At 42.5% G+C, this 15,703-nt stretch overlaps 1 protein-coding gene across 2 annotated transcripts in view; it reads left to right on the top strand.

Annotated features, from left to right (window-relative positions):
• POLR1A (RNA polymerase I subunit A) overlaps positions 1-15,703 on the top strand; it is a 56,868-nt gene that overhangs the window by 14,074 nt on the left and 27,091 nt on the right. For both annotated transcript variants that reach the window (XM_048849180.2, XM_048849181.2), the window contains exons 12-16: positions 2,097-2,324; positions 8,658-8,912; positions 9,691-9,882; positions 11,177-11,326; positions 11,867-12,050. In XM_048849180.2, coding sequence (XP_048705137.2) covers positions 2,097-2,324; positions 8,658-8,912; positions 9,691-9,882; positions 11,177-11,326; positions 11,867-12,050 — 1,009 coding nt within the window. The remainder of the gene's footprint in view (positions 1-2,096; positions 2,325-8,657; positions 8,913-9,690; positions 9,883-11,176; positions 11,327-11,866; positions 12,051-15,703) is intronic.

The raw sequence follows: 15,703 nt of genomic DNA, 5'->3' as shown, positions 1-15,703 counted from the left end.
ACCCCTTGGAAAATAAAAAGATAGTTGAAGACCAGAAAATTTGCCAATTGTTATACTAAATATTGCCTCTGGGAAAGAGATTGGAAGGAGGAGGGTCTGAATTGGGTCATCAGAGCTTGACAACCACTGAACGTTTTAAGTAGAGCTCGGCTCCCATTTTCCTATCCCTGGTCTTTGCATGTTGCATTTTGTAACATCGCAGCAGCCTGTGCCAAGCTTTGGGTAAAGGTAGTGTGATGAGTCACTGGTGCAAAGCTGCCTTAATTCCTTCCCTAGTGACTTGCAGTTTCCTCCCAAAAGAGAGAACTACACTGAAGGGAAGCTCTTGCTGGCACTTCTGAAGACCTGAATGTTCTGCTAATTACTGTGGCTGGAATTCTCAGCCTGTGCAACAAGGTCTATAGGGAAGGGTGTTACTGTGATTTGTTAAAAAAAATTTTTTTTTTACTTCAATCACATTTCCCTTGCTCCGGCTTGTGGAGTTTAATTAGCTTAGAGACTTGAGCTGTTCTCATAACATCTTTTCCATTTCGCTGTCTAAGACTCATGGATCTGTGACTGATGTATTTTTTTTCTTTTGTCATCAGCTGTTAGCTTTTGGAAAATAAAATCATGATTTCTGTTCGTGTGTATGTGTATATATAGTTAATGGATTTTTCTACTTGTCTTCAGGGGGAAAACAGAGAAGGAACAAATTTTCCCATTTATCATAGTGAAACCACAAAGAAGGAACAGAAATATATTTGTTAGAAGTGAAAATTCTTTAATATGGCAATTATCACAGTTTTGGGGTAATTGCACCTGCATACCACCTTTTGGGGTCCTCTCTAGGGGCACCCAGTCAGGACTTCAGACCTTCAGCTGTCACCTGATTGGGGGCAGGAAACTGTGTGCCCACTGCCTTCTGAACAGTGTTTTTAAGGCTGCACAGTGCCCTGCTGTACACTGATATCCCCAGCAAGTCAGTCTGCCTAGAGGCCAACTCCTATGTGTTGCTTTCTCTCTCTGGGCTATGAACAGTGTATTGCCAGCACATACAAGTTACCACACAACTGTGACTCAGCAGAGTACATTTATTCTTAACAGAGGAAAGCACATAGATGTGTAACAATAAATATATATTTAAAAAAGCCTACAATGTTTCCTACACACATTCACCAGAAATCGCCCATATTTCACGTGCGGGGCCTGGTAGGCCCACGTCCCTTCCAGCACTGCAGCAAGAGGCAGAGCCTTTCCTTGGACAGAAGGTCCTGTCCATTTGCTGAAAGGAAGACCATAAGTCAGTTCAGGCTCATCCTTTTATACCAGAAGCCCTGTATTTATTTTCCTAGTCTCTGGGAAACCCAGCTTGAACTAGTATAAGCAAACCAACCAAGAGGTGGTGCTTCTCCGGACTTGTTTACTATCACAGGATTAATCAGTCTCCCCTGGTTTTAATTCCAGCACAGAGTTATAATAACTCTTCCCCATGGAGAAGAACACAACGCTATATAAACTATTTATAAATTAAATACAATGGTCCCCAAAGATGCTGCATGGGTTGTAGTTTGTCACTGTGATATTTCTGGATTTCATTTTTCGTCTTAGTTTGCATTCATGTGTGGTTCTAGGGTTGTCATTCTGAGTCGCTAGTACCATTTTTAAATCTAAATCCAGCATCCAATTATTTTGTTTTGCACTGACTGATATGTGGCTAGGAAAAAATGACTTAGTTTGATTATTTACTAGAGCTAAAAGAAGATTATAAATAAATGGTTTATTTAGAAGGCTACTGATACTTGTAAAAATATTTCCTGATATAAGGAGATTCAAACAAAAATAAAAAGTCATATGTTGGATCTGTCCTCATGCCTTTTGGTAAATCAAAGGTTGTATATCTTAGATTGCAAGGAGATGGTAACAGTATTGTGGGGCCTGAAGAGGGTGTGCAGATTATAATGTGGGTTAGGATGCAGATAGGAGAAATGGCTGGGACACTCCTCATCTTTCTTCCAAGTGCTCAGCACCTTTTGGAAATAACTCATCTGTCGACTGGCTGCTGTTCAGCAGTACCTTGTTCATTGATCATTGTGTCTGGTTTTCTTCCCGGTTAGGTATTTGCTACCAAATTGACTTACCCTCAGCCAGTAACTCCGTGGAATGTCAAAGAACTGAGGCAGGCTGTCATAAATGGTCCAAATGTTCACCCTGGTGCCTCCATGGTTGTTAATGAAGACAGGTCACGTACGGTGTTGAGTGCAACCAGCCAGACCCAGAGGGAAGCCATAGCTAAGCAGCTCCTCACTCCTTCCACTGGAGTCCCAAAACCAGGAATGAAAATTGTGAGTACTGTGCAAACCCAACCCAGTAGGGTAAAGAGTTTTTTGGAGGTGGGGGCTGTTGAAGCCAGTTACAAAGTGAAGCTGGGACAATGTTCCAGGTACCTCACCTTTTCATCTGGTGGCTAGAGAAGCTCATGTGGATGTCTGAGGAGAAATGAACAACTTCTAGGTTCAGGGAATTTTTCCTTCCTGCATTTCACTTGAATTCTTGGTGTTTGCATATGACTTCCCAATCCTGTAAAGGTAACGAATGCTGCTTCTCTTGGAGGTCTGGGTGGATTTAGCTAGCGAGATACATTTTCTTTTAGTCCTGAAACTTTGGTTTTTTTTCATCCTTTTCTTTGTTATACTTTAATATTAAATGTCAAGGTACCATGCTGACAGTTCTGACAACTGTAGTTCTGCATACCCATAAAATAGATATAGCACAAGCAGCAATAGTGCAGTAGTCTTCTCTTGTTCTGATGATATGACTCAGCTTGTGACCTCGAAAGACCACCTCTAGTGGCAAGAGGGGAATTCAGCCTCCTGGCACATTCAAACCATGTCCTGTGCTGAGACTGCTATCAGAGTAGCAAGTGAGCGGAAGCATGGCCTTGTTAAGACACAAATTTGAAAGTCTGATTTCAGTGGCAAGCTCCTTCAGACTTGGAGGTAGGGTGAATCATGTCCCCTTTGTCCCTTAGTCTCCCATCTGTAAAATGGGGATAACACTTAACAAGGTTGTTTGAAAGGATACATTAACTTAATGTTTGAGAGATGCTTAGAGGAAGCTGTTTTGTTGCTCCAGTGTCACTGGCCTAGTGACCAAAGCTGTACAGCATGTCTTTTTTCCATGGTTTTTTCCACAGATAGTAAGTCTTCATTTTAGACTGTCCTAAATGTGCATATATTGTTTCCAACTCTTTGTGGGTGAGTTGTGCACCTCTTTATGCTCAGCTGAGTGTAAAGGGAGGAGGGAAGAACAAAAGTAGGGAGTTCAATCCTTGAGGGGGCCATTTAGGGATCTGGAGCAAAAAAAATTGGGGATTTATCCTGCTTTGAGCAGAGGGTTGGACTAGCTGATCTCCTGAGGTCCCTTCCAACTCTGATATTCTGTGATTGGATATCTTGTTTTGTCAGGAAAATGAGTTGCTTCTATGGTTGGAAGAACAGGAGTACTTGTGGCACCTTAGACTAACAAATTTATTTGAGCATAAGCTTTTGTGGGCTACAGCTCACTTCATTGGATGCATAGAATGGAACATATAGTAAGAAGATATATACACACACATACAGAGAACAGACTATTCTATGGTTAGGTCTCCATTTCAGCTGAGAGATGTGATTCCCAGCTCCTGCAGTGTAACCAGGGTAGCACAGGGGGCGGCTCAGGCTAGGCACCCAAGTAAATACCCGCCCAGACCACTGGGTATGCACTCAGGTAGCTAGCTCAATCCACTACCCTTGCTACACTGCAATTTTTAGCAGAGCTAGCTCAGGCCAGGCAGTAGTGGTATGATATAGACAGTGTTGTCTAGCTGTTAGAGTCCAAAACTGGGCCTCTTGTCTTCGAATCTCAGCTCTGCTGCTCACTGTCCGATCTTATCTAAGTCACTTAGCTTCACTATGCCACAGTTCAACCCATGTGTAAAATTCATATAATATTTCCCTACCTCACAACTGCTGAGGCTTAATGTTAACAAAGGATAGTTACCTACTTGGATGAAAAATGTTATACAAGTGGTGAATGTTTTTATTTTGATACCTTTTACTTCTACCGACATGTTTTTGACAGAGGTTGCTGTGCTGATAAGATAGTATTTAATACTTAGCATTTCAGTGTGTCCAGTTAGCTCAAAGACCTTCATAGATCTAAAATAAACCTTCACCATGTTGTTACGAAGTAGGGTGAATAAAAACCTGATTTAAAAAAAAATCAGATATCAGATTTCTTTAATTTAAATCAAATAGTTTTCTTTTTAAAAATAAACCTGTTTAAAATTAAATTTGAAACTGGCAGCCTAAAAATCTAAGCTTACTATAAGCTATGAAAATCAATTTAAATATTTTTTTAAATGCTGCTTCATTTAAATAAATTAAAAATGATGCATACATGAGTTCTCAAATTTGAATGGGTTAAACGGTACTGCTTTTTAAAATATATATAAAACCATAGAGAAAACATCTTTATCTTCAACTCAAGCTTTATAAATATATCATAATGTCTTATATTGCATTATTTTCAATCTTTACAGTGGAGCAAATGCTGGCTTCATATTCAGTACTTTTGATTTCAGCGTAGCGAGCCAAGTGCAGAAAGAATATTTCCTTCATTCTAGTTCATTCAAATTTGAGAAACGGCTTGGGAGTTGAGAACCTGGTTTTATCATATTCAGGAGGTAGCTGCCTTAGCACCTGGCTCCCATTCCCAAGCTACTCTTCTTTTTCCTTGATCATCTTTTTCTTTACAGGGGCTATGTCATGAACAGAGTGTGACTGGCCGTGATCCCTACTACCTTTCTCAGGGGACAGACCAACCTGTTATAACGCCATCTACAACATTAGGCAGCTGAGTACATTTGAAAAATCTGGCCCATGGTGACCGGGAACAAATCCATCAATTTCCTAGCTGCAGTTAATACTACTGTTGTTTGTTAAATCGGTTTTAAATGCTAAATATGTTTTGATAAACTTTTTTCTTATGTATCCAGCACATTTAAGTTAGCTTATTTACATAAAAATAATTTTGAATGAATTTAAAATTAAGAATCTGAATAAATGTATGCTAAACTATATAATTGCTTAAATACATTTTGTGGGGGTATAATGTGCTAACTAGGAGGATACAAAGAAGCACTAAATTCAGTGTAGAGGCTACATTTGGTTGCAACATGTTTGGTTGGTATAACCGTTACATGAGAATGAACCTTTCTTTCAGAAAATAACTGAAAGGTACATATTCAAAATAAGAGATCCTGTTTGCTGGATTAAATCACCATTTTTAAATCACCTTTTGATTTAAATCTTTCCACCCTGCTGTGAAGTCTTAGTATTATCCCCGTTTTCGAGGTAGGAAAGCTGGGGTGCAAAGAGATAATAAGCCTCGTCAGAGGAGGGTCACTTTCAGAGCAGGAATTAGTGCTCAGGAATTCTTAGCTCCCAACCCAAAGCACCGCTTTCTACATTTCAGGTTACTGTTACATAAATGTGATGTTTGAGCTGTTGCCTCTGATGTCCATCTCACCTCTGATATGCAATCCTGTAACTGATGTTCCTGCCCTTTTCAGAAGAAAACTTGCTAAAGGAGTAGCTGTTAGCACCTATATTGAAATGGGAGACAAATATTTGAACAGGATACATCATATCTGCCAATATTTCTAGGAAATGGCTTTCATGCCTGAGTATCTAAACCAGCATTTTCTTTGATTCCCTCAGATTTTACCTTGGGCATGCTTTGAAATTGGCTCTTTTCTGCTGTGTTGGAAGTGGCAAAAGAACACCTGTGAATTCGGGCCTGAAACTTAAGCTTTTTCTCAACGTTAGCTGAATAGCTTATTCGACTGAAGCTATGAAAGACTGAAACCAGGATCACCACATTTATATTAGAAAGTCTTCTATCCTAAATAGAGTTGGGGAATCTCAGAATACCATTGTTTGGGAACTTGTATTATAGAATGGCTCTCTTAATTCATGAAAGTCCTTAAGATTCTAAGAGCTCGTATAATGTTCTTGAACGTAGAGGTATTTTTAAAACAGAAGCAAGGTAGATTGTTGCAAATACGAAGAGCAGTACCTTTGCCACATAGACAGTAATATCCACCTCCAGAAAGCAGCCTTTGGGCCAAGTTGTAGATCTTCAAGAAATCTCAAGCTGAATCCTAAGCAGTGATGCAAAGTGATGCTGCTACTACCACTGGCTAGTCTGGCTGACCTAAAAGCAGATGGGAATACACTCAGGTCAGATGTACACCTGTCCGTGTATCTCCTCCTTCATGATGGATGCTTACATTTTCTTCTTGTGTCATATTTGGTTGCTTTGTGTAGTATAACCTGGTGCATAGCATTAGGCTTGGGTGGTGGCTCTTGTACCAGGGGAGCCGAGTTCAATTTCCTGGGCTGCCGCAGACTCCCTGTGAGACCTGGGGCAAGTGACATAGTTAAGGCTGCAAGTCTTTCACGGAAGTCACGGATTCCGTGACTTGCCAGGACCTCCGTGACAGCTGCAGCAGCTGGTGCGGCTGACCCCAGGGCTGCCCGAGCAGCTGGGGTGGCACCGGGGCCAGCTGCTGCTCTGGCGGCCCCAGGCAGCTGGTCCCAGGTGCTGCCCTGGAGCAGCGGTCCAGGAGCAGCAACAGCAGCATACCTGGCCCCCCTCCGCCCCCGACCCCAACAGTAGCAGCGGCTGCAGGTCCCCAAGAGGAGCGGCAGCGGGTTGCTGGGACGCTCCCCTCCTCAGAGCCCCCCCTCTCCCCCAGCACCTAAGATTTAGTTAGGGATATTTTTAGTAAAAGTCACAGACAGGTCACTGGCCCTGACATTTTGTTTATTGCCCGTGACCTGTCTGTGACTTTTACTAAAAACACCCATCACTAAATCGTAGCCTTAGACATAGTGTTTCTGTACTTAAGCTTCCCCCTGTAAAAGGGGGAGAATAGCACTGCCCTACCTCACAGGGGTGTTGTGAGGAAAAATGTGTTTTAAGACTGTGAGGTGCTCAGATATGACAGTGAAGGGGGCCATATAAATACCATAGATTGTATAGAATATGGTCAGTTCTGAGTGAACTAAAATACTCTAGAAGTGTCTTTAAATAGTGAACCACTTGGAAGACTGGCAGACAATTACAGCTCCCTTACATCTCCCCCCAGATCTATAAATAAACTTTCTCTCCTGTTGCATACACTTTTGGAGGTAGGTGAGGGCTAACCTTGATGTGAACTTCTTGTCTCATCCAAAACAAATCCTACAGAAGCCTTACAAAAAAGCCTTCACTGTGGTATTTATTCAGTGAACAGAAGCAGGAGAGCTGCCTATTTTGGGCTAGAAAGGGCAGTGCTCAATCATTTGCGGTTTGGTAACAGTTGTGAACATTTGAGGCATTTCCACGGTGTGCTCCAGGGGAGGACAATAATGAATATACATTACAGCAACATCTGCACTTTTATAAACCTGAAATTATATAACATCAGTGGCTGTCGGAACGTCCAGTCTAATGTTCCACAGAGAAGGGTAGAAAGAAAACAACCCAGCACGCTTAATGGGCCTGTGACATAAAGTGGTACTTAGAGCACTTGCCAAATATTCACATGGATCCACTGAGTCAGAGTTGAAGTATCTTCTTGGAAACTTTTGGTTATTCTGGCCATTGAATCATCTCTGAGGGCTGGGGAATTCCAGCAATCATAGATTCCCTCTCTCTAAGGACTGTTGGAGTCATGTTACTTAACATTTCCTATTCTTTTTGTTTTTAGATTGTAAGTGACCTGCAAAGCAAACATTAAAATTGAGTTCACTAGTAAAATATGTGCTGAATGCATCTGCTAACCAGACTGTGGAGAGCACTCAGCATAGAAAGATGCCAAGCTCAGCCTCTTAAAGAGATTTGTTTGATGCCTGGAAAGTTTGCTGCAACTGCTCAGGCTGTGGATGCCTTAGAATAAAATACTAAACAAATGCTAAATGTTTTATGTGCTTAAAGCATTTGTACAAACAATTTAAGTAATCACAATAGCACTGCAAAGTAGTTAAGTATTCTAGCACCTGTTCTATTGAAAGGGAAACTGAGGTACAGTGAGGTGAGGTGTTGTGGTCCAGATCAAATGGCAAGCTGGTGTCAAAACTGAAATTAGAATTTAGGAGTCCCTGGGCTCTGGTCCTGTGCTCCATCCACTTGACCATGCTGTCTTATTCTAGGATGTCTGATATTGGAATTACAGTACTCCCTCTTATTGAACCAATTCAGAGGGAACCAGGTAAATGATTTTTTTTTTTTCCTCCCCTCACATGGCAGAATTTTAAAGGTTTCCTTTTTAGTATTCTGCTAAAGTCTTCGATAAACCATACTGTGAAGGGAGAGGAGGGATTGCATCTTACCTGGAATGCTGAACTGGTTTGATAACATGGGGAACTAATTCTGGTTTCTGTAGAGTCTTGGAATGTGGTCTAGTGGGGAACAGAGTGGTTGAGGAGGTAAGTGTACTGGACCTGATACTCTTACAAAGGAGGTCCACAGAATGAAAATTCTAGAGGGAAAAACTGCTTTAGACTGTGCACGTGGGTTTAAAATTGTCTTTCTGATGAGAGACTGGTATGCTTTATAAACAGATGAACTGTATTAAATCTCTCTCATAGGTATGCCGCCATGTTAAAAATGGAGATGTCCTCTTACTGAACCGTCAGCCCACCCTTCACAGACCCTCCATCCAAGCCCACCGGGCCAGAATCCTGCCAGGAGAAAAGGTGCTGAGGCTTCACTATGCCAACTGCAAAGCCTACAATGCTGATTTTGATGGTGATGAAATGAACGCTCATTTTCCTCAGAGCGAGCTGGGCCGGGCAGAAGCCTACATGTTAGCCTGCACTGATGAACAGTATCTTGTTCCTAAGGTAAATAAAACCATCTCTGTGAAAGACGATAAATAAATAGTTTACATCTCTATAAACCTCTTCCTTCCTCAGAGTACTCCTTTGGGTTGTTTGTTTTGTTCAGTGGTAACTTTGCTTCATAATGTGTTCCTGGGATGGCAAAGGTGGCTAGTAACTATATTCCATTGTGTTAGATCTTGGTGGTCATAGCCTTAAGAATGAAAATTACGAACACAGGCTCAAATTGTGCATGTGAGGGAGATTTTGTGGGGAAACCTGGACACCTAATCCTGGGGGTTGACACCTACATACTGTGGTGACAGGGTGCTTAAAATACTCTTGATTGATCCTCCTCCTACTTTTAACTCTTCTAGTGCCTCATTGCTGGTATTGTCCCCTGTGTCTGAGCCCCTGAAATACCATTCATACCTTCCAGTTCTGACTCTCCACTCATCCTCCATAACATGTTTCTCACTCAGCCACCTGCTCTTCCTGATCCTAAGGGGACTGGGAGAAGGTGAACTTAGAAGTCGGTGTGAGGGTGGTAGAATATCTCATTATTCCGAACAGAATTGAAGTGGTTGGGGGAAGTGGTTGTCCTTTTTAAATGAGTTTGGGGCCTGCTATGTCTCTTAAATCTCAATGTTTAGGAGATAGTTAGTATAGGGAGAGGAGCTGTCACCATAAAGAACTACTCACACCAGGACTATTGTGCTTTTATACAGCCATAATGGAGCTAATTTTGGAAGATATTAATATGTGATTCCCACCTCACGTACTCTTTGTATATGTCTCTTAGGATGGCAAGCCACTGGCAGGTTTGATCCAGGATCATATGATCTCTGGTGCCAGCATGACGATCCGGGGCTGCTTTTTCACAAGAGAACAGTACATGGAGCTGATATATCGAGGACTGACAGACAAAAAGGGAAGAGTGAAAATCCTTGCACCTGCCATTATGAAACCACAGCGGTTATGGACAGGAAAACAGGTAGCTGAAAAGTTAAGACCGTTAAAACAGACTGTTCAGAATTAAGCAAAGTGTTATAATTAAAACCAGGATAAGCTATAGTGACTGAGAAGCATAGTCCCAGTAGGTCAGCAACACTGCACATCTTCATGTGTATTCTTCCTGGAGTTGTACAATTTTGTGTCCTTTAAAATAATATTATAGGAATAGCACTTTATCACTTACTCTGGGCAGTGTTTCAACAGAATTGTGGCATGATTTACAGTGTATGAGCTGAAGGAGGAGATGCACATGCAGAACAGAAGCAGAGAAATGATGCGATTGCTGCTTAGTGATTTAGTTTCCTTTTTGGGATGGGATCTAGATAAAATCTTTGAGACACTTTTTATAGGTGTTCTTTTTTCTAGTCCCTGAGATTTTTCTCATTCATGCATTGCTGATATCAAAACGATTCTATCATTTTCTGTAGAAAATATAACTTTTCACTGGGTCAGGGGTGTGTGTGTGTGTGTGTGTGTGTGTGTATTTTAAATTGGATCACAGTTTAAATCTCCTAAATTTAATCTTGACAGGCAAAGTCTTATCTGTTTTTGGTGTGTTTGCTACAATGTTGATTTTAGTCATGAAATATCTGATAGGCCCTACTAGAGAGTATTTCTTGCTTTTTCAGAGGGATGTACTCTACATCCAGTTAGTATGATCCTTGGCACAATAAGGGAATGCTCTAGTGCTGTTTATGCTGTATCATTCTGACCTTCCTTAGATATGCCTCCAGATGTCACACACTAGCCTCTTATTACCTGTATGTCTTGTGTGGTAATGAGACTAAATTTTAATATATGGCAAAGGAGGGTAGAAACCACTTTTTAATGCCCTGTATAAATCTGATTACAATATTTAAAAAAAAATACTGCACTCTACAGTACCTGCCCCAGAGTTTACAATAGGGTTACTGCACTGAAGCGTCTAGAACTCCTTTTCGTAGAATAATACATTATATCATTTGAATATCGGAAATTTTAAACAAAAAGGAACACCGGCTGGTTCTGGATAATTAAGGGGAATAGCTTTGGGACTTTCAGTGTCTGTAGTTAACCAAAGGGTAGTCCTTCCTTGAGTGCAGTCTTCCAACACTCCTGGCAGTTTTCTGCTGTTGGGTAGGTGAGCTGCCAGAACACGGCTGAGTGGCAGGGCTTTCTATTGCATGTGTGTGGATGTTTATCCTCTCCCCCTGTTTGCCGTAGTGGGGTGGGGGATATGAAAAACTGACTGCTTCTGACAGTTCGTTAATCCTGCCCTATGTTTTTCTTTTCAGGTGGTTTCTACGTTGCTAATAAACGTAATCCCTGAAAATCAAATCCCACTGAATTTGTCTGGGAAAGCTAAGATTGGTGGAAAAGCCTGGGTGAAAGGGCCCCAAAACAGAATTCCTGGATCTAACCTTGATTCAATGTGTGAATCCCAGGTATGTTTGTGGAAATAACTGGCCACAGAGGCAAGGACTTACTTGTTTTTAAAAAAAAAAAAAAAAAAAAAATCCTGAAGAGGATAAAATGTATTGTAAAGTTTTTATAATTGCTAGAATGGGGTGGTCTGAGCTTGGGACTGGGAGCTAGGATCACTGGAGTTCTGTTCCTGGCTCTGACATAAACTCCATCTTTCTTTTTTTAGAGTATCTTCTCTGCCTTCTCCCATTTTGCAGGTGGGGGCAACTCGTATGCACCCACTTAACTTGTTTTGTAAAGTGCTTTCAGGATGCAATGTATTATAGAAGTGCAAAATCTGTTTGTAATTCTACTATTTTAATTTACTTGTTCTTGTTTATAGTTCACCAGAAGATATTGATCCATAAACATTTTGTATGTTATGTTTTTATTCCTCATAGTTTATTCAATGTACTAGTCACTAAGAATAGTCTGTGGTCAGAGTTGGATCTTGTCCACACAAAGATCAAAATGGCTGCTTTCCTAACTGTTTAAATCTGTCATCTCATCCTATCAACCAGGTTATCATTAGAGAGGGGGAGTTACTTTGCGGGGTCTTGGACAAAGCTCACTATGGCAGCTCTGCCTATGGCCTAGTTCACTGTTGCCACGAAGTCTATGGTGGTGAAACCGGCGGCAAGGTGCTTACATGTCTAGCTCGCCTCTTTACTGCCTATTTGCAGCTGTACAGGGGATTTACAATGGGTGAGTATGGGAAATGTAAATTAGCCCTTGGACTACTGCAGTACCTCCTGAGGTACAAAACTATAGTTGTGCGTAAGAAATGGAAACAGTTCTGTGCATGACACATTGCTGAATCTGATAGTTCACCTAACATGGCTTTCTTTCTATTCAGCATGCATTTCAGTTCCTTCCAATCACTACAGTGAAATGATGCAATCTCAAGTACATCCATCACTGAGTTATCTCCTGTCCTTCATGTTTTACATGTACATGGTCATAATGTCTTTTAATGAATCTTTGTTCAGATCAAAATTACATTATAAAGTTTTACGTTTCTTTTTCACATAAGTAAAAAAAATCACAACAAGCAGCATAGTAACCAAAGCTTACCCACATGTTCAGGTTAAAGGATTCAGAGGTGTTATTAATTAGGTCTTGCATTTACTTTGTGCTGTTAATCTCCCTGTAGATATGACTCTTATTTTGCATCAACTTTGCAAAATAACAATGTGAATTACTCAGCCAGGCATAAAATCTACCCCCTGTGTGCGCTCTCTCCCATTAAAACATGTCCCTCACCAGGGCAAATGGCTGAGTAGACTTTTACAGGACTTTCATTGGTATAAAACATGCATACTTGTGTAACTTTATAATGGTCTAAATCAGGGGTGGGCAAACTTTTTGGCCCGAGGGCCACAACGGGGAATAAAAAATATGGCGGGCCATGAATGCTCACAAAATTGGGGTGGGGGGTGCAGGCTCTGGGGTGGGGTTGGGGATGAGGAGTTTGGATTGTAGGAGGGTGCTCTGGGCTGGGACTGAGGGGTTCGGGGAGCGGGATCAGGGCTGGGGATGAGGTGCAGAAAGGGATGCAGTTTCCGACTGGGGGTGCGGGCTTTGTGGTGGGGCTGGGGATGAGAGGCTTGGGAATGCCGGAGTGGTGCGGCGCCGACCCAGCGCCCCAGCTGGAGCAGGGCTGAGCCGCATGGTCCAGTCCCCAACCCAGCGCCTGTGCCAGAGCAGAGCCGAGCCGAGCTGCGTGGTGCGGCTTGCGGGCCAGCTTACAATGTAGTTTGCCCACCCCTGGTCTAAATACTCTGTAGGCTGTAGCTACATATGATCAATTATATTTACTTTCAGTAGAGGGCAGGAGTGTGCACCGCTCTGACTCCAACCTCCCTTTTATTACAGGCAAGTCTAGGTAACACCACCTATTATTAAGGTTGGCCAAAGCTTCCCATGAGAAGATCCTGTTTTCAGTCATTTATATTTTTGCCAAACTTTAACTGTTTGTGCTGAAATTTCCCATATTGAGTTACTGCCTCAGTCTGAATTTTTTTGGAAAGTGACAACCAAAGCATTTCAGCTGTTTCCAAGAATGAGGTTAGGGGAAAATAGTTGTTTTGCTCATGTTAAAATAAACAACACCCTGGGGACCTCTTCTTTTGAAAAATTCTAGCCTCGCCTGCTTTGGAGCAAGGACTTGAAATTAGGCGGAGGAGTGACCTTTGTATCAGCAGGGTGCCTTTTGCCATTCCTGTGAAAATCCTCCAGTTTGGCCAAATTATAAGCCTTTGGAAAAAAATCATAGTTTGCACATGCTCAATAGCTGTGAAGTTCTAGTAAGTCTCTAAATTTCCCAAAGATTCTGTCCGTACTGGGCATGCTTCAGCTCAGGACTGGGCAGGACTTTGCCTGCAGTTGCAGCTCTGGGCTGCTTCAGGCTATAGCTGTGCACCAGAACTGAGAGTGGTCAGCCTTTCTCTCCTGCGCTCTTACTGACTTCCTGCTGGACCCAGGCAGCATGGAGGAGGAAGCTGCCTGATTCAAGAGCTGGGCCTAGGGAGAGAAAGGGGGAGTAGACTGGGACTGGAGGATGCTTGTTGTGGCAGGGAAACCGGGGGTTATTGTGGCAGTAGAGACTGGGACCAGCTGGGCAAGGAGACTGTGGGGAGAACTTGGAATGGGTGAGAAGAATATTGAGAGTCCTGAAGGGTGAGTCTAGGACTTTTTGGGAAAGGGAATTAAGACTAGGATGAGATGCCTGAGGAGTGGGACTGGGATTGACTAGTAGGTAAGAAGAATGGGCCTGGAACAAGGAGAGAGACGAAATTAGAGCAGGAACAGGTTGGCAGGGATGGGGCAGAAGGTGTCAAGCTTGGGGAAAATGGGCAGTGAGTCTGCCTATGACCACGAGAGCAGGGTTCTCAACACTTTTTCTTTTGGAGCTCTTCCCTTCCCCTCTCCACACCCCCCCGCCAGCATGCTATTAAAATCTCCATGGTCCGGGGCTTGGGAGGGTTTTCTGCCCCATGATGCTGGGGGGCTCCAGCCTTCTGCCTCATAGTCAGGGCTCTGAGCAGCCCCTGCTTGGTGGATCCCGTGAGTGCCGCCCCCCCACCCCCAGTGGGCCACGGAGCCTCGGTTGAGAACTGCTGTGCTAGACTACAATGCCTTTCAGAGCCTGGAATGGAAACCAGAATTCCTGAGTCTCCTCCTTCCTCTACTGTTAGCAAGTGTCTGTAAAACCCACTGGCAAAATGTCTCATCCCCCTCGACAGCTGACCCACATAATGGATAACTTACTGTTGCAATCACTTACTCCATTAGATCAAGTGGCAGAGATCTCTGTGGTGGATCTTACGTTTTCAAACCTGCTGATGGCTGTTGTAGGTGTGAATATGAGGACACATGATGGAATTTGTTCTTTCAGACTCCTTATCAGATCCTAGGAAATTACACTAAGATTCCCTGTGCAACCTTAATTTGGCCGCCTTGTGCATATGTATTATGACAGTCTTTTATTACATAATCAACTGCCTTTTTTCCCCACAAGATCCTTGTCTAATACAGTGCACAGGCTGGACCTGCCCTGAGCCTGAATCAGGGTTGTATTGCAAAGGAGACTGTCTCTAGAATCCTTGTTGCAGAAGTTAGGATGTGTGTAGGGGGATTTCAGGAAGGGAAAGGGTGGTCTCGTGGCCAAGCAGTTTTACGCTTTCCGGGAGAACTGTACTCTAACCCTGCCTCTGCCACAGAGTTCCTGTGTGATGCTGGGGAAGTCACTTAGGTCAGATTTTTCACAGGTAGTCACTAATCTTGTTCTCCTGGATTCCTGGGTTCCTGACTTGAGACCCTTGGTCTCATTTGCAGAAATGCAGATCACAACTGCAACTGAAGTGCTATATAATGCTAAGTACCCTAAAAAAGCAGGTCCTCTTTGTCTCAAATTAGGCACAGAAAATGTATGGGTACTTCTGACCTTAATTTCTCTGTGCCTCTGTATCTGTAAAATGGGGATAATAATAGCCCCTCATCTCTCAGAGTGTTGTGTAAATAAATTCACTATTGTTCGTGAAGTGCTGAGATATTTTACTGTCGAGTGCCCTAGAAAAGCCCATGAGGAAATGAATAATTATCTCTTCAGAGCAGGGTTTGAATAGTATGCAGTATACGAACTATGGGGGGCATGCATTGAGCCAGGAGGCAACAAAATATTGAGTAGATGTTCTCTATGAGAAAACATCATCCATCTTGTTCACTGAGTGAGGCAGGGGTCCTGTAAGAACAGCATGTGATCATGTAGTTTAAAGATGCTAATAATGCATGCACACAAGGGGACTGAATTAAGGTTGCATAGGCAACCTTCATTCCGGCATTTCCAAACTTTAAGT

This window comes from Caretta caretta, chromosome 4 (genome assembly GCF_965140235.1).
Source record: "Caretta caretta isolate rCarCar2 chromosome 4, rCarCar1.hap1, whole genome shotgun sequence".
Lineage (NCBI taxonomy): Eukaryota > Metazoa > Chordata > Testudines > Cheloniidae > Caretta > Caretta caretta.
The sequence above is the reverse complement of the archived record's forward strand: the minus strand, read 5'-3'. Positions and strand labels throughout refer to the sequence as shown.